This window comes from Geotrypetes seraphini, chromosome 1, assembly GCF_902459505.1.
Source record: "Geotrypetes seraphini chromosome 1, aGeoSer1.1, whole genome shotgun sequence".
NCBI lineage: Eukaryota > Metazoa > Chordata > Amphibia > Gymnophiona > Dermophiidae > Geotrypetes > Geotrypetes seraphini.
In genome coordinates, this window is record NC_047084.1 from 442,166,304 (window position 1) to 442,193,813 (window position 27,510).

The 27,510-nt window shown below is 40.7% G+C and overlaps 1 protein-coding gene across 2 annotated transcripts; it reads left to right on the forward strand.

Moving 5' to 3' along the window:
* The first annotated feature begins 455 nt into the window (after positions 1–455).
* LOC117348201 (perilipin-2-like) lies at positions 456–17,447 on the forward strand. Of its 2 annotated transcripts, none has more exons than XM_033919962.1 (7): positions 456–566; positions 1,723–1,760; positions 1,848–2,034; positions 2,942–3,024; positions 3,730–3,994; positions 14,076–14,257; positions 17,053–17,447. In XM_033919962.1, exons 1-7 carry the CDS (start codon positions 536–538, stop codon positions 17,401–17,403), a joined length of 1,137 nt encoding a protein of 378 aa, XP_033775853.1. In that variant the 5' UTR covers positions 456–535; the 3' UTR covers positions 17,404–17,447. The 2 variants fall into 2 exon arrangements, with proteins under 2 accessions (XP_033775853.1, XP_033775864.1); XM_033919973.1 differs by having other exon boundaries at positions 17,056–17,447.
* Positions 17,448–27,510: the final 10,063 nt, after the last annotated feature.

Below are 27,510 nucleotides of genomic sequence, written 5' to 3' on the forward strand. Positions count from 1 at the left end.
TTTTTGACATGTCCTGGTTTTGAACTTATATCTCAAAGCAGTGATATGTATCAGGATAGGGATATCAGAAATGCAGACATGCCTAGAACTTCCTTCCTAGAACTGTGGTTAACTTTACAGCTCTGGGATTGAGTGAGACAAAGACAGATGGGGGAGATGTGCACTGAGGCAGGAAAATTAGACAGAAGGTAGTAGGTGTGAAAGGGGAAGAAAGGAAGATACTAATTATTACAGTTTTTAGCCAGACCTTTCACTGATTTGAAATGTTCTTTGAGGCACTTTCATAAAAAAAGAAAAAAGCTTGAAAAGTCATGACTTCCTTTAACAACAATCTGTGCTTACAGGGCCACATGAAGAGAAAGGAAAGACAACTTGAAACATAAAACCAATCTAGGTCAGAGGGAAAGAGGTGCAGGAGGGCAGAAGGAACATAGTAATAAAAATTCTTAGGCGGGGCCAAGGGGTGGAGGTGTGCTGAATCTCTGGACCCCACCCTTGTCTTCCCTACAAAAGTCTCTGAGCAGAGTAGGAGAAAATGTTTGGTTACTTTGGTTTTTGGAGACAAGGTAGTATACTGCATTAGTGCATATATTTTTAAATTGGAGGTGTTGTAAGTATTTTATGGTTGCAGCTGGTTTGGTTGTTTGATTTTGTTTAAATACTTACATGGGGGCCAGGTCTTTGGAAGATAACAAGGCTTTTGTATATTAGGACTTTGTAAAATACATTTTTCTAGTACCTGACAGGTTGGTTCTGTGTAGTTTGAATACAATTTATTGGGAAATGTAATAAGTTATGTGCAACTTAGCTCAGGGATTCAAATTGTGTTAAGATTATGTATGAGTTACTGGTATAAGACAGATAACTGTGGTTATCCTTAAAAGCCTAATTTTCTCATGATGAGAACTGGCACTACTCATCTCCCTATTTTGTTAACTCACCCCCCCCCCCCCCCCCCCACACACACACACACACTCTCAGCTAAGGTATGTTTTATGAAAAAAAAAGTTCAGAGTCTTGTTGCTGTGTAGGTGCCACAATCCATACTAGAAGTTCATTTTATGTTTCTATTAGAGTGCACTTCTAGTGTAATAATGGCACTATGTTCCTTTAGCATTGGGCTGAAACATGCTTCACCCTCCCTCTTACTAATTGAGTATCTTTTTAGGGTGGTAAATGCTACATAGGTATTTCTGAGTGGAACATTGTATAGTTGTGCTTTATGGGGGGTTTTTCTCTTTCTTTCCTTATTTTCTCTCTATTCTCATGCACTCGCCCTCTAATTTGCTTATCTGGCCTACAGTTCTAGGGTAAGACTTCCAAGGATAATAATAATAATAACAGTTTATATACTGCAATACCATTAAGTTCTATGTGGTTTACAGAAGATTAGTGGAGTACAAGTTGAGTTGACGTACAAGTTGAGTTAACTTAAGGGATAGGGTTGGACAGGAACCTAGTGTAGCTCCAGGTCTTTTTTTTTTTTTTTTTTTTTTTTTGTGGCTGGGTCTGGCCTCCCTACCAGTCACTGCTTTCCCCCCATGGTTTCTGCTGTATATTATCTACTTCTGCTAGCATGTGTACAAACATACAGATACATGAACCTAAGCAAATTGGCAGACTCTGACCATGAGTTATAACTTAATTAGTAGCTCTTCCTCATGAGCAGGCCTTTCAATTGTCCTACAAAGAAACTTACACTATTTGTTTACTGCTTTATAGGCTTTATGAAGAAAATGGATTCGGAGGTAGCAGAACAGGTATGTATGTATAAATGGTATGAACCTGACTTGGTGTGCTCCTGTTTTATTATTTGGCTAATGGTCTCTTAAACTTTTGCTTGACAGAATGTGGTGACAAGGGTGTCTAACCTGCCACTGGTGAGCTCTACCTGTGACATGGTATCATCAGCTTATACTAATACAAAAGAGAACCTGCAGTCTACCTGTGAGGTGGCTGAGAAGGGGGCGAAGAACATTACTGATGAAGTACTTGCAAGTGCAAAACCCCTTGTACAAAAACTGGAGCCTCAGAGTAAGTATCTGAAAGCTGCACCTGGTGGGGGATGGGCAAGGCAATTAATGAGGAATGCTGTCAATCTTTTTGCTTTGTATCTATATCCACCTATGTCATGCAGAAGGTCCCTGACCCAGTTCTTTAGAGGGCTGCCTGTTCTTTAGCTCAGCTGGGGTTTCTGAGGAGTCGGCAGTCATGATGTTGACAGTGGTTGCTTGAAGTGATCAGGTCAAAGCCTCAATTTGGTTGCAGTAATTCCTAGTGTCTGATTACAGCCCTTAATTTGCTGCAGTAACTAGGAAAAGTAAGTTAGAAGGAAGTGTCAATGTGAGTGAAGGAGTAACCTATCAGTTAGTGCAGTAGGCTGAACCTGGAAAACTGGATTCAATTACCATTGCAGCTTCATGGGCAAATAATCCTCTATTATCCAAGATAAACCTCTCCTCATCTCCAGTTATTCTTTCTCATCAAAACCTTAAGCATGTCAACTGCTTCCCAAATTGTATATTTACGGGAATTGCACTATTTCCCAATTGTACAGCTCCCCAAATTGTAAATCTACTAGAATAGCCCAGTCATCTTTTCTGTATCCTAAACCCTAAATTGTAATTCTCCTGGAAATGTCCAGCTGTTTCTTTTGTAATCCGCCCAGAACTGCAAGATACAGATGGAATAAAAGTCATTAATGTAATGTAATAACAAAATCTAGATTGTGAGACTATGAGGAAAGTCAGTACCTGAATACAGGTACCACAAAAGCAGATATAAAGAATCTTTAAGAGTTCTAAGGGGCCTGATTTTTAAATCCTGATTCTGTTTGAACACTTTCCTACTGCTTATGTACACTGCCATGACATGATATAGAAAGACTTAAGACTATGTCTTTTTTTTCAATGTGCACTGGGCAATAAACGTTTCTTTGCAGTTGCTCTTGCCAATGACCTTGCCCGCATGGGACTAGACAAGATTGAAGAGAAGCTGCCCATCCTCTGTAAACCAACTGATGAAGTAAAGTAACTTCTTAATTTCTTTGTGTACTAGTTTGAACTTAAGTGTGGGAAACGAAGCTGCACAACTTGGCAGTTCATAGCCCTGGCAGGGTCCAGCTCTGGATTACCACAGCTAGTAAACTGCAACCCGTTTTTGCCATTGAATAGACTTGTATAACTAGAATCTGATCAACTTATTGGCATCTACAGTGGAGACCAGTGGTCTCAAACTCAAACCCTTGGCAGGGCCACATTTTGGATTTGTAGGTACTTGGGAGGGCCTCAGAAAAAATAAACATCTTATTAAAGAAATACAATTTTGCATGAGGTAAAACTCGTTAGTTTATAAATCTTTCCTTTTGGCTAAGTCTTAATAATAATACTCTAACTTATAGCTAGAGACATATGATCAAGAAACTTTTTTGTGTTTACTTCTATAATTATGATAGACATACCGAGGGCCTCATAATAGTACCTGGCAGGCCACATGTGGCCCCCGGGCCATGAATTTGAGACCACTGGTATAGAAGAACTTCAGCGGACTATGAAATGGTAGTCGAATCTAGGATCAATGAGAACTTGATAGATGCTCTTTCTAAGTCATCGGGGGGGTTTTTTTTGGGGGGGGGTGTTTTTGCAGTAACTGGGGAACCTCAAAATGCATATGCATTTCAGTCTTAAAATGACAATTGTAGCATGTTTTAATATCTACTCTCCTTTATAGGTAGATGCTAATGCTACTGACATGGTGGCTGATGCAAAGGAAGCTGTAAGGGGGACTGTGACAGGTGCCATCACTGGAGTGGTGGACAAGAGCAAAGGAGCTGTGCAGGGGAGCATGGAAATGACCACAGCAGCTGTGAGCAGCACCATGAACACTATTCTAGAAAGTCACATGATGCAGATGGTGAGCACTGGGGTAGATGCAGCACTGACCAAATCTGAGGCTCTTGTGGATCAGTATCTCCCAGTAGCTGAAGAGGAAGCAGGTAAGACTCTTTTATTGCAATAACTTACAGAATCACTTGAATGACATTCCAGACTACTAAATCTTTGTTTTTGTCTTAAGAGTGATTTGTGTTCTAACAGTTTGTACCCTAATGCAGCAATTAAAACTTTCATAGCAAGTTTTTATTATAGCTCTATACCAGTGGTCTCAAACTCCAACCCTTTGCAGGGCCACATTTTGGATTTGTCGGTACTTGGAGGGCCTCAGAAAAAAAAGTTTGTCTTATTAAAGAAATGACAATTTTGCATGAGGTAAAACTCTATAGTTTCTAAATATTTCCTTTTGGTTAAGTCTTAATAATAATTTTGTAATTTATAGCTAAAGAGATATGATCAAGAAACTGTTTTTTATTTTACTTTTGTGATTATGATAAACATACCAAGGGCCTCAAAATACTACCTGGCGGGCCGCATGTGGCCCCCGGGCTGCGAGTTTGAGACCACTGCTCTATCTACAATAAATAACTGGTTAAACAAAAGATTTAGTTCTGCAGGGATTTCAAAACTGCTGCTGAAGAGCTTCTAGATTAAAACCTTTGTCAGCTTTCCTGTTCAAGATTGCTTTCTCCTCTTTTTTCCATTTGGCCATTAGATTGCTTTCTCCTTTTTTCCATTTGGCCATTAGATACCTTTCTCTGTCACAGGACAGTGTGGATCAGGGACACCTGCTAAAGTCAGCCCTGAAGGAGGATTGGGTCAGATGTTACTGAGCCCAGCTCCAAAAGACCTAACCTTGATTCTCTTGGCCTGGCACCAAGGATCAGAATCTGTGTGGAGAGCTGTGCAGACTACTTTGCTGAAGCTAGCTTTCACCTGGTGCCAAAGGAGGCCTTAAGATTGAAGGTTTCTCTTGAACCTCCTCAACATATGCAGCCAGACATTCTGGTATATATGACTTCCAAGAGTAGTGGAGGTAAAAAGAGCCCATGGAGAAAATTACCAAGAGGATACTCTTAACTTATCCAGAATACTGTATGTTGTACTAGAGAATGACATGGGGGGAAAATTTTGTCCTTGTCACCGCCCCATCCCTGCGACTACTGTCCCCGCAGCATCCATACAAGCCTCAGTACTGCGATATTTAGCTTATTCCTTACTTATACATCAAAGTTCTGGCTGCTGAACTAGAGATGTTCAGCTGGCAGGGCTTTGTTTATAAATTATCAACACAACTAATATACTACTTTATCCAAAACAAAAAAAAAAGAAATCGCATCTTTTTTTTCTACCTTTTCGTCTGGTTTCTGCTTTCCTCATCTTGCTCATTCATTTCCTTCCATCCACTGTCTTCTCTCAGCATCTTCCATTTGCTCTATTACTGTGCCTCTCCCTTTATTCCCCCCCCCCCCATTGGTCTGGCACCCATCTTCTTCCCTCCACTGACCCATAGTCTGGCATCTGTCTTAACTTCCAGTGTCTTCTCCCCAAACCCCCTTCCCTCTTGCCACCTCACCATTCTTCAGCACCCTGAAAATCTCCCTCCCTCCCCCTTACCTTCGCGGCACATTAGTAAAGTAACTCACTGAAGCTGGCCGAGCCTGCCTGCAGTCGCATGTGTGTGTGGGCGGAAGCTTCTCCTGTGACGCAACCGGAAGTTGCATCAGAGGAGAAGCTTCCACCCACACACATGACTGCAGGCAAGCTCGGCCGGCTTCAGCGAGTTACTTTACTAATGCGCTGCAAAGGTAAGGGGGAGGGAGATAAGATTCGGTAGATAGAAAGGAGGGAGGGGGCCACACACCGTGCATTCCTTCCCTTAATTGCAGGGCCAAGGCCATTCACTGCTCCACAGGGTGGTGGATGGCCTTGTTCCCGTGCCTACAATGAGCACTATTGTGCTCATCATTTTTGGCGTGCCACCATACCACTGTCATTCTCTGTTGTACATCAAAAACTCCAAAGGCAATAGCAAATTGCTTGGCATATCTGAGGAAAATATACCTGTCGGTCATGTATTCCAATGATTGTCTCAAAGGCATGCAGTCACCTCATTGATTAGCAGAACTGTCTCTACAAGCAAACTAATTACAAAATTAATATTCTAGTTAGTTGTAAAAAAATATATGGCAGTTCAGGTGGGATATTTCATGTAGTGTCTAAGCTTTTAGTATAAACTAGCTGATGCCCCGGCGTTGCACAGGTATTTAATTATAGCAATAACACTGTAAATGGAATCAAATAGATTATAGTGGTGAATGAAATTATTTTTTAACAGCTTTATAAAAAGTACAATATTCAAATTATAATGTGAAATATTTGACAAAATGAATACAATACAACTAACAAAACTTGATTATAAACAACATTTTTAGTTTCACCTCCAGGAGCAAGAACATATAAATTCTTGGGTGAACCCACCCTTGAGCAAGCAACATAGAGTTGTCCATGGGAAAAACAGGGGGATCTTAAATCCACTCTACAGTATGTAATAGTCTGTCCCTGTGATTTGTTGATTGTGATAGAGAATGCAAGTCTCAGTGGAATTTGCAATCTCTTAAACTGAAAAGGAAGATCTGTTGGAATAAGTGGAATCCAAAAGTTCCAGTATTGATTTAAACAACTCAATATGTGGAAACTCAGGTTGAAAAGAAACTCCATGCAGTTGTTTCCCGGTTCAGAATGGAACCTGTGTTCCTAGTTCAGCATATGTGAGTACTCATGTAATGTAATAACATGAACTGGGGTGCATGAAGGAAACAGTTACAAACACAGTTAGAACATACAAACTCTATGTATGGTGTCCGTGGTAGAATAGAAATTATGTCCCTAGTGGTTATAGTGTCATAAAGTGTTTTATAGTTGGAATTACGGTGAGAATGGCAGCTTTTTACATCCTTTCCATTGACATGAATGGGTGAAATCTGATTTTCTGTTTGTAGCTCCGCCCATGTGTGCAGGTGGGCCGCGAGACTCCCAGAACATATCACCCCAGGTAGTTGGAATTACTGTGAGAATGGGCCGCGAGACTCCCAGAACATATCACCCCAGGTAGTTGGAATTACTGTGAGAATGGCAGCTTTTTACATTTTTTTCCATTGACATGAATGGGAGAAATCTGATTTTCTGTTTGTAGCTCCGCCTACGTGTGCAGGTGGGCTGCGAGACCCCCAGAACATATCACCTCGGGTAGTGAGGGATCTGCATACCAAGTTTCGTTCAAATCGGTCAAGCAGTTTTTGAATTACTGTGAGAATGGCAGCTTTTTACATTTTTTCCATTGACATGAATGGGTGAAATCTGATGTTCTGTTTGTAGCTCCGCCCACGTGTGCTGGTGGGCTTCGAGACCCCCCAGAACATATCACCCCAGGTAGTGAGGGATCTGCATACCAAGTTTCATTCAAATCGGTCAAGCCGTATTTGTGTGATCACGGCACATACATACACACATACATACCTCCGATTTTATCGTCTGTCGGACGGTCTACATCAGTGGTGAACCCCGACGTTGAAAGAGGGGACACGCCCCTTTAGAGACCTCACTGGATTGAAGGCCTATACTCTGCTTGTCAGATTGCTTCTCCATTACTATATGGCCAAAAGTGTGTTTCTGGGTTGCCTGCTTGTACTTATGCAGTGTCTCTACCTAAACTTCCTTATTTTCTTGCAGATTTGCTGTGTTATTTTACTTCCCCTTTTATGCGGTTTTTTCTTTCTTTTTCTAGTTTAAAACCAGCAATGGAATGTGGTCTGCCTTAAACACTGTTTTGTTTTTTTACTAATCCTGTTTGTTTGTCATTACACAGGCCCTGTGGCGTCAACTTTGGACGATCCCGGACCCTGGAGCAGGAGTTCACGTCAATTCGCCCAGGACCGGGCTACCATCCTTAGCTGTCCTACGGGTCCTGTATAGCACGTTGGGTAGTTAGTCGGACTGACCGGTGGTAGGTAGTCAATAGTTCATAGGTTTTAGGATATATTTGCTTGCGGACGGGTTGAGTAGTCCGCCGATAGCTTAGGTAGTCAATAGCTTAGGAATTAGGATATATGTATATATGTTTATGACTGGCGGGTGGTAGTCAGTCCATAGTTTAAGAATTGTTTAAGACTTAGGATATGTATATATGTTCATGACTGGCGGGTGGTAGTCAGTCCATAGTTTAGGAATTGTTTAAGACTTAGGATATGTATATATGTTTATGACTGGCGGGTGGTAGTCAGTCCATAGTTTAGGAATGGTTTAGGAATTAGGATATATATATATATTCATGACTGGCGGGTGGTAGTCAGTCCATAGGTTAGGATAGGAGTCGGAATACATTCCGGTTGGCGGGTTGTGTAGTCAGCCTCTAGTTCAGGGCGTAGTTGATGTATATATACGTAGGTAATTAGTAGTTAATCAGTTACCGGTGGGTCGGGTAGCCGGTGTTTAGGTATAGTCTCAGCGCAGCTGTATTGTCACCCACTAACACTTCCGTTATATGCCTTCTTTTTACTCTCCTTGAAATCTTTTTTTTTTTTTGGTACAGACACTGATTCGATTACTGGTTAAATTCTTTCCTTTATTTCTTGTGGTCTTGAGCCACGCCTGACGTTTTCTCTGCTATATCAAACTATCACTGTTATAGTGTGACTGTTGAACCAGCTTTGACTGGTGGTTATGCTGTTTTTGTGGTCTCAGGCCACACCTGAGTTATTGCTACAAAGGTACCTGCTCTTCTGTGATCACATTGCATCATTTTGTAAGTATTCTTATTAGTTTTATTTTTAGACTCATTGGTTTGTTACTTGTACACTTTGTAGTTGGATATATGTTTATTTCTCCCATGTTGCCTGCTCCTGCAGTCTCCCACCCCCTTCTTCTCCTGCTTCTCCGCTTTTGCTGCTAGCGTCTCAGTCCTCCCGTTTGTATCACTCTCTGCCACTGTTCACTGCCCCTTTGCTCTCCCCAGCAAATACTCTTGACCCTAGTCCTATCTTTCCACCTTCCGTTGCACACCAAGTGCAATGGCAGGCAGATCGCACTCTTACAACACATACTGGTCGTTACTCCCCTGTCCCGTGGGCCACTATCTCTCAGGCATTAGATGATATCTGTGAAACTATTCATCAGCAATGCACCCCATCCCCCACCTTCCCCCACTTTACAGGAAAACTGTGGTTCAGCAGTGTTCCTGGCTCGGGAACCCACATCTTGAACTAGAATGCCCACTAAGTCCGATTTCTCCCCCTACTCTTGCTGACATTAGGAATCCCCCTGTCTTATACTTCTCTGGCTGCCAGTGCTAGCCATGATTATTTGTGTTGTGCCCCTAGCCCTAGCCTCTCTTTCTCTTGCCTGTTCCCTCTTGATTCTCTCTGCCGTTAGTTTTTTACCGATCTTCTGTTAAGCCTTTGCTTAGACAATCCTGTTCCTCCTTCTGCCCCCATATTTCCTGCAATTTTTGAGCCGAAAGTATACACCTCTTCTCTGCATTGTGCTTTGTGTTACCTAGCCCTTCTGATGTCACCATACTGCTTGCTTATGACGTTGATTTCATGGACCTACCTTGCCCAGCTTTCTTTATTTACGCTTGATATGTTGTCTTTATGGATTTTATTAGTGTAGATAGTATTATCATGTGTGGCCACTATTGGGTATGGGTTTTGGCTTATTCATTCTGTTTTTCTGGGTTTATTTCTTTGCTACTAACAAGAGGGGTCTTCTAGCCTGGGCATAGCTCTGAGTCTGTGTTTTACTGTAATATTTTCAGCTTGTCATGCTGTCTAAAGGCTTCCTTCTTCGTTTGGGCTAGCTGTCGCTTGTGTACTGACCTGTGTAACATATGGCGCTTTGTGAGACAGCGAAAGCATTGCTCTCGTGGATTTTTGTTTCCTGTTCTTTTGTGGTCACGTACCAGAGAAAAAAAAAATTGGGGGGGGGGGGGCGAGGGGGATGAGAGTGAATGAGACTGAAAGAGGAAGTACATATTTTAACTGCGTTTCAATGTTACCATAAGCTTTCATTAAACAATTATTTATTTCATATAAGTTTGCTGGATTATAAAGGATTGTTTTTGAGAGAGGAGAACGAAATTACAGAAATGATTTGGATCACTATCGTTTTCAATAGAAAGTGTTATGTTAGATTGGCAATGAAGGGAATATATAAAGATAGTGTACGTAGATAGGAAGGATTCGTGACAAGTGATTATGTCTAACCAAATAACTGAAAAATGACTGATAACTGGCATTGTAAAAATAAACGCACCCTTTGTCTTTTTAGGTCTGGAATTTTTATTATGGGCGTTTCCCATCACCTCACTTTTTCCCATTACTAACGATCATTTGTTTCTCTAAAGTTAGGAAAAACTACAGTGCACTTGGAGAACACCTAATGCTAGTACTTTAAATAGGAAAAAAATGAAATAAAATTATACAAGAGGGGCACTACCTTGATATTTGCTAGCAATTAATGTCTGTATTTTTCAGCGTTACAGTCTTATGTTACTATGAGTCATTATCTGTTGTATTGTGCCCTGTGTCAACTTCAGTGTTTATGGAAATGCGAGCGGATTATATAATTATTTTGCATTGCTGATGAATAGTTTCACAGATATCATCTAATGCCTGAGAGATAGTGGATTATATCTTATTTTTTTACTACTCACCACAACAGACGTCTAGACGGGCGTAAAAATCGGAGGTATGTATGTGCCGCGATCACGCAAAAACGCAAAAACGGCTTGACGCCCGTCTAGTGAGGGATCTACATACCAAGTTTCGTTCAAATCGGTCAAGCCGTTTTTTTTGCATTGCTGATGAATAGTTTCACAGATATCATCTAATGCCTGAAAGATAGTGGATTATATAATTTATTTTTTTACTACTCACCACGACGGGCGTCTAGACGGGCGTCTAGACGGGCGTCTAGACGGGCGTCTAGACGGGCGTCTAGACGGGCGTCTAGACGGGCGTCTAGACGGGCGTCTAGACGGGCGTCTAGACGGGCGTCTAGACGGGCGTAAAAAACAGCTTGACTGATTTGAACGAAACTTGGTATGCAGATCCCTCACTTAGACGGGCGTCTAGACGGGCGTCTAGACGGGCGTCTAGACGGGCGTCTAGACGGGCGTCTAGACGGGCGTCTAGACGGGCGTCTAGACGGGCGTCTAGACGGGCGTCTAGACGGGCGTCTAGACGGGCGTCTAGACGGGCGTCTAGACGGGCGTCTAGACGGGCGTCTAGACGGGCGTCTAGACGGGCGTCTAGACGGGCGTCTAGACGGGCGTCTAGACGGGCGTCTAGACGGGCGTCTAGACGGGCGTCTAGACGGGCGTCTAGACGGGCGTCTAGACGGGCGTCTAGACGGGCGTCTAGACGGGCGTCTAGACGGGCGTCTAGACGGGCGTCTAGACGGGCGTCTAGACGGGCGTCTAAGACAGACGTAAAAAACAGCTTGACTGATTTGAACGAAACTTGGTATGCAGATCCCTCACTAGACGGGCGTCTAGACGGGCGTCTAAGACAGACGTAAAAATCGGAGGTATGTATGTGCCGCGATCACGCAAAAATGGCTTGACCGATTTCAACAAAACTTGGTATGCAGATCTCTCACTAGACGGGCGTCTAGACGGGCGTCTAAGACAGACGATAAAATCGGAGGTATGTATGTGCCGCGATCACGCAAAAACGGCTTGACCGATTTGAACGAAACTTGGTACGCAGATCCCTCACTACCTGGGGTGATATGTTCTGGGGTCTCGCAGCCGTCTGTCCGTCTAGACGTCCGTCTGTCTAGACGTACAGGTGGGGTTTTCAATTTACAAGGTATCCTACCCACAGTGCCATAACATTCAACTTTTCAGTCAACTAGTGTGTTAAATTTGGTGACGGGTCAAAAGAGCGCAAGGACGCCGACAACTGAGCGCAGGGCTTAATCAGTATGAGGGAGGTTACAACCCCCACAACACCAGCGTGATCTCTTAGGTAAAGTGGGGGGTTCTCCACCAACACCAACATCGGAGCCCTGTAAAATACCATTTTTCTTTGGCGCCATGAAGTCATAGAAACATAGAAACATAGAAGATGACGGCAGAAAAGGGCTACAGCCCATCAAGTCTGCCCACTCTGCTTACCCACCCTCTGTCTATGCCCTAATGACCCAATTTCCTTATCTTGACCCTCGTAGGGATCCCACATGGGTATCCCATTTATTCTTAAAGTCTGCCTCGATCACCTGCACTGGAAGCTTGTTCCAATGATCAACCACTCTCTCTGAAGAAATACTTTCTGGTGTCGCCATGGAATTTTCCGCCCCTGAGTTTGAGCGGGTGCCCTCTTGTGGCCGAGGGTCCCTTGAGAAAGAAAATATCATCTTCCACTTCGACACGTTCCGTGAGGTACTTAAATGTTTCAATCATGTCTCCCCTCTCCCTACGTTCCTCAAGAGTGTAGAGCTGCAATTTGTTCAGTCTCTTCGTACGAGAGCCCCGAGATCATCCTGGTGGCCGTCCGTTGAACCGATTCAATTCTGCGCACATCTTTACTGTAATGTGGCCTCCAGAATTGCACACAGTACTCCAGATGAGGTCTCACCATGGCCCTGTACAATGGCATTATGACTTCAGGCTTTCGGCTGACGAAACTTCTATTGATCTGCCTTGCCTTAGATGAAGCCTTCTCCACTTGATTGGCAGTTTTCATGTCTGCACTGATTACTCCTAAATCTCGTTCTGCTGAAGTCCTAGTTAAAGTTTCTCCGTTCAAGAAGTACGTCCTGCATGGATTTCCGCTTCCGAGGTGCATGACCTTACATTTCTTAGCATTGAAGCCTAGCTGCCAAGTTGAGGACCAACTTTCCAATGTAAGCAGGTCCTGTGCCATATAATTCTGTAAACTGCATTCACTTACTATATTACATAGTTTGGCGTCATCGGCGAATAGTGTTTTTTACCTTGAAGCCCTTGAGTCAGATCCCCTATGTTGAAAAGGAGTGGACCCAGGACCGAGCCCTGCGGCACCTCCGATGTTTTAGAGAAGGTACCATTAACCACCACCCTCTGAAGTCTGCCACTCAGCCAATCATTGACCCATGCACTCAGTTGTCAGCACGCCTTTGTCCTCACGCGCTTTAGACTATGAACCATTAAATTTATTTTAATTTTTTTTTTTTTTTTTACAAAGCTATGCTAGCAGCTGCTACAATAATCACTCTGATGTCCATAGGTAATTGGAAGTCGGTTGTTTGCTGCATGGCAGCCGCTAGTGTGGCTTTGTAAAACAAAACTAAGTTAAACTTAAAAGAATTGTTGGGTTCCCTGAAGAAACTTTAATCCAAAACATGAACCACACTGGGACCCTCTTAACACTGACTTTTCTAGACATTTGCATTTTACGTTAAGTGTAATTTTTTGAGTTGTGGTCTTAACCTATATAAGCACATTAAAGCATAGGTGTTTTGTGTTATTTTTTTGTTTTGTTTGTTTTATACTGCAGACTTTGAGCCTTCAGTAGAAAGCATTAACAGTATTCAGAAGCTTCTCGATCGGTTCCAGTTTATCTAGCTTAGTTGCAGGTCCCAGTCCTAAGTTTTCTGAAACTGAGTAAACTTTTGGAATCCAATGTCTACCAATCTCTGCTTTTTCTATGGAGCTGGAGCTAAGGGGGGGGGGGGGGTGCTTCAGGCCTGAATCTCAAAGGCGGGGAAAAGGTTTTATAGAGGCTAGATTAATTTTAGGTAGGGGAAGAAATGTCCACTTGGGCCATTCGCATAACCCTTCTCCATGTCATTATCTTTATTTGGCAAAAAATTGGTTGCATCTGCCTTGAGCCTGACAGCTGACTGAACTGGACACCAGTAACTAGGAGTGGTTAGACAAACTTTCATTTCATGTCACTTTGGAATTTCAATTTTTGGTCCGGGAGTTGTGCCTCCTGTTTTTCATAGGAAACCTAACAAATCTCTAAGGGCAGACCCCTATTGGTTCAGGAGGGAATCATTAGGACAGGAGAGACAGTTGGAATATAGTAGATGCACCCATGAACAACTTTTCTCATCAAATGGAGGGAGGGATTTCAAATATTTTTTTACCTCTTTCAAGATGTAAAGATCTGTATCTAAGCTAATTCACTTCTTTCTTAGCCAAAGAAGCTACCAAAGCAGAAGGATTAGAAACTGGAACTCTGAAGCCCATTTACATCAGACTGGGGTCCCTGTCTTCCGAGGTTCGCAGGCATGCTTATGAACAAGCCTTGAACAGGGTCAGAGATGCTAAACAAGAAAGCCAGCAAGTCATCTCCAAGCTCCATAACACTATTGAACTGGTAAGAGATATATTTCAAGGTGGTCTCCAATGAGCTTGCTAGTGTGTTAAGGTATATTTAGCTCTCTGCACACAGAATGAGGAAAAAGCTAGGACTAGAGTCTCCAGCAAAGATGTCAATCTTATTGACATTACTCGATGAGGTCTCCAACTTTATTCAGCAGCAAGCCGATAATTTACATGAAGAGCTTTCCTACACAATGTTTATTTCAATATGTTATGTGTAATCGTGCTGCTGTGTTCCAGATGAAATTTCTGGTTGGCACATGTCTTGATGGCCAGGAGAGGTTGTACCAGTCCTGGATCTCATGGAAGAGAAGCATAGGGCAACAAGATGCAGAAGAAGCTATAGGCAGAGGTAGAGTCTAGATGGCCAGTTTTGCATTTAACAAAATATGCATCGCTTTTATTAAAGCATAGTTAATATGTAGTTCATTTTAATTCCCTAGAAATGGTAGGGACTGCATCAACAGTAAGGTAGCAAGTAACAAAGCAGTTAGGGATAAATTCACTAAGCACACTGAACTTCTGACCACTTAACAACCTGATTTTTTTTTTTCCCCCCCCTCTGGCCCAATTCATTAACCTACTGTCCTGATCATCCTCCAATCCATGCATGCAAATGAGGGGGAACAGCATTCAAATGTAGGCAGGGAGCAATTCACTAAAGGACACCCAGTGGCATACCTAGCATATGTGACACCCAGGGCCCTTTTTTTTTTTTTTTACACCCCCATCTGTATGAAAAACATGGTTTTTAGTAACCATCCACATGTCACAAGAGTGTACCTAGGAAAAAGCAGCATCTTACATGCTGTAGTGAGCAGTAAAACATCAATAAGCCCATTGTAAAACTAAAGCCAGACTAGTACAGGTCAGTCCTAACAGAAAACCATGTCTTTCAAACACACAGAACACACCTTTGCTTAGTATGAATATGTAATCACAAACTAACCCCTCCCCTTTTACAAAACTGTAGTGTGGCTTTTAGCCATGGTGATAACAGCTCAGACTGCTACCACCATGGCCAGAGCTAAAAAATGCTCTACATGTGCCCCCTTTATTTTCCTCCAACCCAATTCCATCCAGTATCCTTCCCCCCCTTATGTGTTTCTCTCCTTTCCCTCCACCACCCTTCCATACCACCCTTCTGTCTGTCGACTGCCCCTCCGCCGTCACTTAACATCTTCGGAGCAGAGGTGGCACACGCAATCATCGCAGGACCTTCCTGCATGGCTGCCGACTACTTCAGAATAAGTACAGCACCCATGCTGAGGTGTAAGTGCTGTTTAGAGCAGCGCGGGAGTTTCCAGACCCAGCCGGCTGTGCACCCCCCACCCCGCCCATGATGCGCGACAGGGCTGACCGATCCAAAAATAAGTGACTGAGGACCAGTTGCTCAGGTCCTTGCCTTCTGCTGCCTCACTTCTCCTGCTCTCTATACTGCAGTGCAAGCCTGTGGGCTCAAAGTGGCTTAAAAGCACAAGCTTGCAAAGAAAAGTTTTCTGCTCTGGGCTTCAGGATCGCTATAGAGCAATCCAGGCGCTCGGTTGGGGGGGGGTGATTCTGATCACCCTCATTTGCATGAGGGCAATTCATGAATCAGCCCCCCGGACATGGATCAGATCCCTTAACATTTGAATCTGATCCGTGCCCTTAGTGAATCTAGCCCTTAATGTCCTAACTGCATTAAAGGGGACTGCTGCACTTTACACACAGTACTTCGCTGTCTATAATCTGGATCCATGTGCAACCTAATTAAGAAGCCCAACAGTAGGTGCTAATCTATGGATAGGTGGCACAGATTAGGAGTAATGCATTAGGCTGCATGCAGTGATGTAGTAAGGTAGGAGTGGGGACAGGGGAAGAGACTGCTCCAGGTTCTGCCTTGGTGGGGGCACTAGCACCTCTCTGCTCACACCACGCTCTGTGCCCTCCCTATTTAAATCTTTACCAGTGTGAGCAAATTCTCCAGCCTACTTCTCGTATCCACTTGGCTCCCCTCTGAAATCACTTCTGGGTCAAGGGGCCAGGAAGTGACATCAAAGGGAAGCCAATGCCAGCTCAGCAGCAGGCTGGAGAAGCTGCTTGCATTGGTGAAGATTTTTAAAAGGGGAGAGGGTGTAAGGATGCCCCATCCCAGCTACCTCCTACCCTTGCTATGCCACTGGCTGCATGCTAATATATAATGCTGTGTGCCTAAATCTTGGCATGCAGAATTCTCACTGGGCTTCAACCCAAAGCTGGGTACTAGAATTCACCCCCCCCTAACTAGGCACTAATCTATTGAAGGGGCTCATCCTGCAGTGCCTAGTTGGTGCCTAGTTCTGTGGCACCATTTCTGAATCCAGCCCTAACCTAGCATCTGTGTTTATGGAATGTGTTCAGGAATGTTTTGAAGGGGAGGAGGTGTGAGGTGAATATCAGTGGGGCTCACCATTGCTCATTCAGGAAAATTTTTCAGGCTTTTCATTCTGGATTTGGAAATATCTGATTAAACCTCTCCAGTATATTGGATTAAACTGTTTCACTTGTATCTAGGCCAAGGATACAGGAGCTCAAACTTCAAGGGCAACAGTCAGGTTTTGGGGATTTTTTCCCAAGATATTCTTAATGAATATGCATGAGTTGCATACCATAGTCATTTCCCTTTTAGTAGAAGTCGTCAAATTTTGTTTTCTCTAATCTAAACATGATCAAAACACATTGTGACCCATTTACTCTTGTGTTATGATATCTAATTAGAACAGTAGTGCCTTTGTATCGCATGGATTCTTGAGTGTGATTCTCTTCTAGCAGATCACATCATCTGCCTTAGCTACTGCCCAGGACCTGTCTAGCCAGCTTCAGACCAACTATCTTGCATTAGTAGCCAACATCCAAGGCTTACCTCAAAGCATCCAAAACCAAGCCCACTATGTTAGCTACCTGGCTGAGGATATCAATCAGAACTTCCACTCTGCTTCCTTCAGAGATGTGTCTGACCAACTCCTCACCACAATCAAAGAAGAGCTGAACAAAATCGAGGAGTTCCTGGAGGAGTTGATGGATTATCTTGCCAACAATACACCGCTCACCTGGTTAGTAAGTCCTGACTGCATGAAACATAAAGGTGAACAGGAAGAGCAAACTCTCCAGCAAGAGTAAATAGAGCATCAGCTGAAATGTAGATGATTAGTATATAGCTACAATGTGATAACTGCTTTGGTCTGTTAATATTATTCTATAAGTCTCTCTTAACTGAAAGATGTACCTAGATAGCTGCTGGAAACTATCTTGTCAATGGCTAGAAAAGCATTTTATGACATGGTCGAGTACCTGAGTCTTTGGTATCAATTGCAGCATATCGCTAGCTATACCTGATTGCTCTGCTCTTTAATAGAAGCTGAACTATATTTTCATTTCCTAAGTGGAAATTTGTAAAACTTGCTGTTTTCTCTAGAAATAATTTGGCTAAATATTTGAAGAAAATATGGCAAACTAGGTCGGAAACATGCCTGTTTATCACTGAATATTTGCAATGTTTACAATAAATGTATTTTGGCAAAACAACTTGTTAAATCATGTTTTCAATATTGGTGCTGATTTCTCCAGTGTTAATCTTTATTTTAGCTTCCTTGGGGAAATAACTAAAATTTGCTCTTGAAAGAAGATAGTTGTCATTCTAATAAGGATGATAGCTTATCTGAAACTCTAGTTGATGATGATTCGGGTAGTAGAATAATGGACAAGAGAATTTAAATTGAAGTTCAACACAATTGAGGGGTTTTTGGTGGGTTTTTTTTGGGGGGGGGGTTCTTAGCAACACCTTTAGAGAAAACAGTCACTAAATCTGGGCTTATCTATCCTATTTCTCCTATTAATCTTCTATTTAAATCAATATCTTTCAATGCCCCGATAAATGCTCTGGTCAGTGAAGTTTCCACAGCATAAAATAACTCTGCCTCTATTTTGAATTCTCTGCTTTAAGACTTCTTGTACAGTCTTAAACCTTTTTGGACTATTGTAATATCTAATTGGCATCTACTAATATGAATATTAATAGACTGCAACTTATTCAGAATACAGCTGTCAGATTGAAATCAATCTGAAAAACTAATCACATCACAAAATGCAGTTTTGCACTGGCTTCAATTGACACAAGAAGTCAGGTTTTTGGGGGTTTTTTAATGGGTTGCATTTGTTATAAGATTATTTATATGGATTGATACCTACTTATCTTGTGGATCACTTTCTTTATGGATAGAAAACCAACCTTGCACAAACTTCATCTATTTTCATTTCCAATAGTAAAGTATTCACAAACTTTTTTTTAATCTTTATTCCTTTTTCTCTCAAGTGTACAATATTATTACAATTAATTCACATAACTCACTTGACATTCTTACACTATTATTATACATGTTTTAATTCCCCCCACCCACCTCCCATCCCTTCCCATATCAATAAAATCTATCCAAACATAGACATCCCTCTTCCTTAATACAATTAATCATATTTTAACCTATCCCTCCCCCCACCCTTTCTTCCTCAAAACTCTTTTTTCATTTTATTATATACATTAATGCACAACAAATATATCTCATCATAGTACATATATCCCTAATTTCATAACAACATATTTCCAATAATTTTACTCCCTTTCCTTTTCTATTCATACGTATATACCATGTTTCTTATATCCATTAATCAGTTGATCACTATTTAATTGGATTATCCTATCCCCCCCACCCACCCCCATTTCTACAAATTATCCCCTAAGGAAAAAGAATAAACATTAATCATTATAATATTCAATTAATGGCCTCCACACCTCCTGAAACCTTTTAAAATGCCCCTCTGTACTGCAAGAAATCTTTCCATCTTATACATATGGCATACTGAGTTCCACCAAAAACTACAATTCAGTCTAGAACAGTTTTTCCAATTAGTCGTTTGCTGAATTCCCACACCAGTAAGAATCATCAGTAATTTATTGTTTGCTGCAGATATTTGGCATTTAGCCCTCATGCACATTCCAAAAACCACTGTGTCATGACAATGCCACATGACTCTCCATCATTAGGTTAACTTGATCCCAGATTGATATCCAAAATGCCTGAATACATGGACAATAAAATAAAAGATGGTCTAAAGTTCCAACTTCAATTTTACAATGCCAGCATCTATTAGACTTAGAGCAATCTAATTTTTGTAATCTAGTAGGGGTCCAGAATGCTCTATGCAACAAAAAGAACCATGTTTGCCTAATAGATGCCGACATCGTACCTTTAATTCTCCAAGACCAAATACGTGGCCATTGAGATGCATTAATCTGATGTTTAATCTCAATGCTCCAAATATCTCAATCCATTTTTTGGTTTCTTATTCAAATAATTAGATATAATTTTATATCACTTTGCAGCCTGGTGTCCCAGAAAATCTGCCTGGAAACATAAGAATTCTAAGCTGTAATGATCATTTAAAGATTTCCATTCAGGGAACCCCACCTGAATAGCCTGCTTCAATTGCAACCACTTATAACTTTGTTTTTTATTCAGACCATATTTATGTTGCAATTGTGAAAAATCAAGCAGCTTACCATTATCAATTACTTCCGTTAAGGATCTTATACCTGCTTTAATCCAATCCTTCCAGACAACCTTAAACCCGCCTATTTTGAATCTTGGAGTTTACCCAAATAGTCTGTTTCGATTTTAAAATAGAATCGGTAGTTAATTTGTCTACAAATCTTAATGTTTTCCAAGTATCCATTAATACTCTAATGTCTTTAACGTATTCTAGGCACTTTTATACCAAGCAGAAGATCAAGCCTAAGTGGAAAGATAAGTGATCTCTCCACCTGTAACCACTCTGGTAGTTGTTCCAAAAGCTCTGGGAGGACCCAATACATACCTTGGTGCATGATATAGGCCTGATGATACCTATAAAAATTGGGAAAATTTACCCCACCCTCCTCAATTGGTCTTTGCAAAGACACTAGAGCCACTCTTGCAATTTTACCCAGCCAAATAAATTTAACCAGAATACTATTTAATTTTTTATAGAAAGACCCCTGAAAAAACACTGGTATCATTCCCAATTGATAGCAAACTACAGGCAAAATCATCATTTTAACAGTTTGAACTCTTCCCCACCATGACAAATGTAAAGGATTCCATTGCTCACACAACTCTGTTACTTTTTGTAATAAAAATTTTTCATTTATTCTCATTGTCTCTTCGAGTGTTTTATTCAACCAAATACCTAAGTACTTTATTCCATCCTCTTTCTAAATAAAAGGGAAAGAATCGAGTATACCTTTTGTACAATGCACATTTAAAGGTAAAATCTCTGATTTAGTCCAATTTATTTTGTATCCTGAGAATTTTCCAAATGTATCTATTACCTCCAGTAGATATGGAATTGTTGTTTCCGGATTCCTCAAATGAAGCAAGATATCATCTGCATAAGCTGATACTTTATATTCCACTCCAGCACATGGAATACCCTGTATGTCCTTTGCCTGTCGAATAGCTAACAAGGGTTCAAGAACTATATCAAAGAGCAAAGGAGATAATGGACAACCCTGTCTAACTCCCCTCTGCAATTTAAAAGCATCTGAAAAATTATTTATGTATAAACGAGCAGTTGAAGCTATATAGTGCTTGAATCATTTGTATAAATCCGGATCCAATACCAAACCACTCCATAGCTTGATACATGAAATTCCATTCTACACGATCAAAAGCCTTCTCAGCATCTAGTGATACTGAAAAAGCTGGATCATTAATTTGTTTTGTTAAATAATACATCTGAAATGCCAGTCTAGTATTATTAGAAGAGTGTCTTTGAGCAACAAATCCAGTTTGATTCATTCCTATTATATGCGGAAGAGCTTTAGCCAATCTTAATGCTAAAATCTTAGCTAATAATTTACCATCTACATTTATTAAAGATATAGGCCTGTAGTTTGAAACCAATGTTGGATCTTTATTTGGCTTTGGCAAAACAATAGTTAAAGATTCTGCCATAGTGCCTGATATACAACCTTTATTCAGTTGATCCTGATATAATTTTAATAAGGTAAAAGGGAAATTTGAAATTCTCTATAAAACTCTACAGTAAATCCATCTCCATCTGGAGCGGTCCCAGCTCTAAGGGATTTCAATGCCGTTTGTAATTCTTTTAGTGATATAGGTTCATCTAAACTTCTTTTTATATGATCAGGAACCTTAGGACCTTCAACTGAACTCAAAAAATCCAACCCATCTTTCTCTTTATTTAAATAAGACTCGGAAGAATACAGTGACTTATAATACTTCAAAAATTGTTTTAATATACTTCCAATTTGAGAATGAGAATTCCCTAACTCATCTTTAATTATACCTATTTTCTCCTTCCTTTTTTTTTTTTTTTAATAATTTGCCAATAGTCTCCAGCCCTATTTGCACTACCATAATACAACATTTGCTGAGTAAAAATATCTTTCTTTACTAATCCAGAGGAAATCTCATTATATTCACTTTTTTTTAACAATATTTGAAATGTAGCTTGTTCCCATTTGTTAATCAATTTTAATTCTAAATTTTTTATTTCTTTTTCCAAACTTACAAATTGCTTCCTTAGTAGTTTCTTTTTATATGCAGAATATGATATAATTTGTCCTCATCGTTGCTTTGAAAGCATCCCATAAAATTTCAATCAACATTTCCTCTAAATCATTAAACAAAAAATATTCACTAATTTTGTTCTGAAATTCTGTGCAAAATTTAGAATCGGCAATCAATGTATTATCAAACCTCCATACAGGTTTGGAATTATCCTGATCTACTAAGTTAACTTCTATCCACACACCACCATGATCAGATATTACTATTGGTTCTATGTCAGCTTTTACAACTTGCTGTACCATCTGATCTGAAACAAAAATATAATCAATTCTTGAAAACGATTGATGAACATGTGAACAAAATGTAAATTCCCGATCATTAAAATGAAGAATACGCCATATCTTTTAAATTACATGATTGTATCAAATTATCTAATCCCATTGATTTCATAATTCTACTAGGCTTTTTATCCATTATTGGATCTATAACAGCATTGAAATCCCCTGCCACCACTAAATTAGTAGTAGCCAGTGGCAAAATTAATTGTTGTAGAGATTTAAAGAATTCACTTTGATTTGAATTAGGGGCATACACATTTAGTAACGCCATTGTATTATTGCCCATGCTCATGTCAACAAGTAACCACCTTCCTTGAGGATCTGCTTTAACCATATTAAATGTTGCTGGACATTTTTTATTAATTAATATTGCTACTCCTGCTTTCTTTTTTATCGCTGGTGCATATAAATATTGCTTTATCCAATTATCTGACAGCTTCATAGACTCTATTCCAGACAAATGTGTCTCCTGCAGAAAACAAATATCTATTTTGTTGCTTAATATGACTACCTTTTTCCTTTTTATTGGATGATTGAGGCCATTTATGTTCAAAGAAAAAATTTTAAAACCCATTATATAAATAAAATATAATATACAAATATCCTTCTCAAACATATTATAAACTTTTTCCTTTTCCCTTAACCCAAAATACAAGCTTACCCTCCCTCCCTACCTTCTCTGTCCCTCCCAAATACCCATCCCCCTCCCTCCCCACCCCCATCATAAATGAAGACTTCGAAACGCACATACTGACTGTGTAAAAGAAAAACTCCCCACAGGCAACATCATACTTAATCTACCCGCTTCCCTATAACTTCTTATTAACAATGAAAAGACAAAAAAATATATATTTTCCTTTTTTGTATTTATTTATTTTTTTAAATTTATTCCTCTTCTCCTTTTCCTCCTATCTTTTTTTTTTCCATCTAACCCTTAGTATCTCATAATATACAAGAAATAAAAACTTCAATCTTTTATATGTATTTCCCAAACCTTCCCCATTACTCTATAAAAAATCTATTAATAACTTATAAATAAATTTCAAAGGCATTTTTATATCTTATATTTTTTCCTTTTTTTCCTTTTCTCTTCTCCCTTTTTTCCCCTCCTCACTTATATAAATAACCCTTTACATTTACCCTTCAACCCCTTTCAAAAATTAGAATAATCATTTAACACATTAGTCATTTCCATTTTTCCAAGAATTAGACAGCATTTATATATCATCATTCATATTTCTCATTTGAAGACATCAAACCTATGATCTTCTCTCTCTTATATGGATCAGGAGTCCAGACTATTCCAATTAAGACGTTCTTCATTAAACTGTCTTTACCAATCTACATCTAGCAGATCACTCAGCAACTTTCTCAATTCCATTGACCACAAAGCTCAATCCAGAATGTTGTCAATCTCCACAGGTAAATTTCCTCTAGCTCAGTCCATTATACTGACAATCCTCATGGTTGAATTTCCTCAAACTCAGTCCAAAATGCTGCCAATCCCCACAATTGAATTGCTGCGAACTCAGTCCAGAATGCTGCCAAACTCTTCAATTAAATTATCACCATCTCCAGCTATACCACTGCCAATCCCCACAGCTGCATTGCCTCAATCTCAATCCAAAATGCTGCCATTCTCCACCTTTAAATTGTCACGAGCTCAGTCCAGAATGCTGCCAATCTCTTCAATTAAATTACCTCCCTCTCAGACCATAACGCTGCCAATCTCCATAGTTGCATTACCTCAATCTCAGTCCAGAATGCTTCCCATCTTCACAGTTGGATTACCATAATCACAGTCCAGAATAATGCCATTCTTCTTAATTAAATTACTTCCATCTCAAACCATAACGCTGCCAGTCCCCATAGTTAAATTGCCTCATGCTCAGTCCAGAATGCTGCCAATCTTCACAATCAAATTGCCTCGAGCTCAGTCCAGAATGCTGCCATTCTCAACAGTTAAGTTTCCTCAAGCTCAGTCCAGAATGTTGCCAATCCCCACAGTCAACTGTCTCAAGTAAAGAAGAACACCAGATTCATCTGGTGTGATATAACATTAGCTGAGCTGATGTCACCGGCTGGTAATATTTATTGAATGATGGTGTGGGTAAAATGGGAGGGGGGACAGATAGTGAGGGGAATATATGAGGTGTTATCAAGGGTCTGTAGAATAAGGATTGACAATTTTATAAGAGGAGGTAAGAAAGGGTTAATAGATAGAGCTTGTAAGAGAGAAAAATGATTAGGGAGGTTGCTAAGGTGATGGGGTGGAGCAGTCACGTGATTGGTTGGATGTTGTGGCACTCTGGAGTGAATTCTGTGAGGAAAGGGGAACAGTAGAGTAGTCTCTTCAGGAAAAGATTATTCTCTTCAGAGTATATTAATTCTTACTAAGAATATTATTCTTTCATTGTGATTTTAATGTTAGGAAGTTTGGTTTATTTTGAGTAAGGATAATTTTTTGCCTTGTTAACCTTCTCTGTGTCTGTGTTTTAGTCAGGACAGGCTATTTGTCTGTCAGGTGCTGGATTTGTTGCCTGATTAAGCAGAGACTGCAATGGAGAGGAGCAGTTTGGGCTCTTCTATGGAGGTTTAACAGCCTGGCAGCACAACAGTCCCCTGTGTGGAGCAGTAGTTAGCGCTGGGCTGCCATTTGGTGAGTTGTCTGCACGACCGTGGGCAGAGTGGGTTGGCTGTGAGGGAGATGGGATGTATAAGGTGTTTGCTCGCTAATGTACAGTGTGTCAGAGAGGGACTTACCTGTTGGGGTTATTTTGTGTGACACAGAGAGGTCTTTCTGTTGAGGTGTAATTTTGCCAGGTTGTTTCTTAGTAGGCTAGTTTGGAGGAACTGGCAGGTGGTTGGTCTTTAGTTCACGAGGGTAGTGACTGGCTGGTCTGTGTGCCACATGGTAGGGCACTTCTAGATAGGTTTGAGGCTTTGACTCTAAATTCTGGTGTTAGGAGGGAGTTGGGAAGTGCCAATGCTGCATTCAGGTGTTTGTTTTTACAGCTAGGCAGAGTTGTGGATTTGCGGCCTTCGCGGATTTGGTGTTCCCGTGTCTGGGAGCTTAGGAGCACTGGCAGCTGCCATTGCAATAGTTATGTGCTCAGCGGCTGCATGACTGTATGGCATCAGCATTCACAGTATTGTGATTTAAAAATTTTGTTTGAAGTGTCAATAGGGGCCATCTTCCTAATTTTCCTTTTGTGCTATGGCCTTTCTGGGTCTCTTGGATCTTCCTGTGTCTGCCATTCTTTCTGTGGTGATTCAGCATGGTGTCAGCTGTCCTGATTTGTTAGCTCAGCTGGAGATGACCTGTTCTTGGTGTTTAAGGTACATTCATATTATGTACTTGTGGTGTTTTTCTGGGTGTGTGGTGTGTGTGTTAGGGGGAAATAGATTTCTTGGTGTCTGTCTCTGTGGAAAGGGAGAGGGTTCATTGTAGTAAAGTTGAGGGTTTGGTTTATTTGTGCTGGAGAAATTAAAGGGTAAAAGTTTTTATGGTGTTAGTGGGGAATCATCTAGGTAAGTGGTGAGCAAACCTAAACAAAGTTATTGTAAGGGTAACAACCTATTGTGTATGTCATGTATAGGAAATACTGAGTGGAGTGCAGTGAAAAGGGCTGATGTGAATCGCTGGTTCACTCTTTCCAAAAATACTAGGACACGGGGGTGTGCAATGAATCTATTAAGTAGTAGATTTATAACAAACCAGATAAATATGTCTTCACACAACATGTGATTAATCTATGGAATTCATTGCTGGAGAATGAGGTGAAATCACTTAGCTTAGCGGGGTTTAAAAAAGGTTTGGGTATTTTCCTAACCGAGAAGGCCTTATTGAGATGGCTTGGGGGAAATCCTCTGCTTATTCCTATGATAGGCAGCATAATTTCTGTTTTATTACTAGGCAGTGGCGTACCTAGGGTATGTGGCACCCGGGGCCCATCATTTTTTGACACCCCCCCCCCCCCCTCATGTAAAAATTTTTTTTTTTTTTTTTTTTTTTTTTGCAATAACCATGAAATGGAATAAATGGTCAGAATAGAAACAGGCAGTGAAAATTTTTTTTTTTTTTTTTTCTTTTTTTCCAAAGTATTTTTATTGAGAATGGCAAAAGGTCCAGACAAGCAACCATGGTCTGTACAGAAACTTATACATTATCAAAAAGAACACAGAATGAGAGTAACAGCAACAACAAGCATGAACAAGCCTCTCCCAAGAGAAAATTGCCAATGAGAGGCATAGCAATACACAACAAAAGGCCAAAACTTGGGGCAAGCAAACAAATCCCACCCCAGAACCCACAAGAATAATAAGCCGGACTAGACCCTCAGCCATATTTTATAATGAAAAAAACCCCCACAAGCAACAACACCCAGACCGCTCACCAGACACACCAATCCGCACAACAAGCACCCAAGAAACACCCAGCCACCACCCAGACAAAACTACCAGACACACCTACCCCACCAAGCCCAGACCCAACCCCCCCCTCCCCAGAGAGTGCAAGCGCAAAGTGGACCGTGAAAAGGGCAGCTGCAGAAGTGGAAAGCCCCAGATAAGTAGGTTAGCTAAAGAAAGCCCACAGATAGAAGAAATCAGGATAACAGAAGTTCCAACAAATGCTCCCACAGAAAATTTTCTTTTATTGAACCTCATTTATGTAACCATTATTCCAAACATAACATAACATAAATTATGTCTGAATTGTCATGACATCAGAAGTACATATGGAGTAGTTGCAGGTGATGCTTGGGACAGTTCTGATTATGTTAGTTTGGTTTTATGTGTTTTTTTAATAGAAGGGTTTTTATTTCTTTTTTTAAGGTTTTGTAGTTTGTGGTCGAGGTCAATAGGTTGTAGAGTTGGGGGTCAAGTGTTGCAGCTCGAATGGCTAGGAGGTTGTCGAACAGTTTTTTTCTTTTGACGTTTTTGGTTGGAGGGTGTGTGAATGGTGCGTGAGTTCTCCTATGTCTGTTTGAAGTGGATTGAATTATTTAGCTGAAGAAATTAGTTACCCCCCCCCATTCCACACACATTAATTCTCTTCCATTTTTGTTCCCATTATAAAAAAACACTGATAAGTTCCCAGGAAAAAAATACATTAAAATAAGAAGTGAAAACAAAGGCCCCTACAGATGAGAACATAACATAAGAATAGCCTAACTGGGTCACACCAATGGTCCATCATGCCCAGTAGCCCATTCTCATGGTAGCCAATAGTGCTGCCCGATTCAGAGAAAAATATTTCATTCGATCCGATTCACCCTGTTGAATCGATTTTTCGATTAGATTCACTGTTAATGACACCGCTT

What these genes read in the sequence shown, in the direction of transcription:
- LOC117348201 (XM_033919962.1), top strand. Translation starts at nt 536, where the DNA reads ATGTTTGGTTACTTTGGTTTTTGGAGACAAG. An exon ending in ATTCGGAGGTAGCAGAACAG is followed by an intron (nt 1,761 to 1,847) that starts GTATGTATGTAT and finishes TTTGCTTGACAG; the next exon opens with AATGTGGTGACAAGGGTGTC. An exon ending in ACAAAAACTGGAGCCTCAGA is followed by an intron (nt 2,035 to 2,941) that starts GTAAGTATCTGA and finishes GTTTCTTTGCAG; the next exon opens with TTGCTCTTGCCAATGACCTT.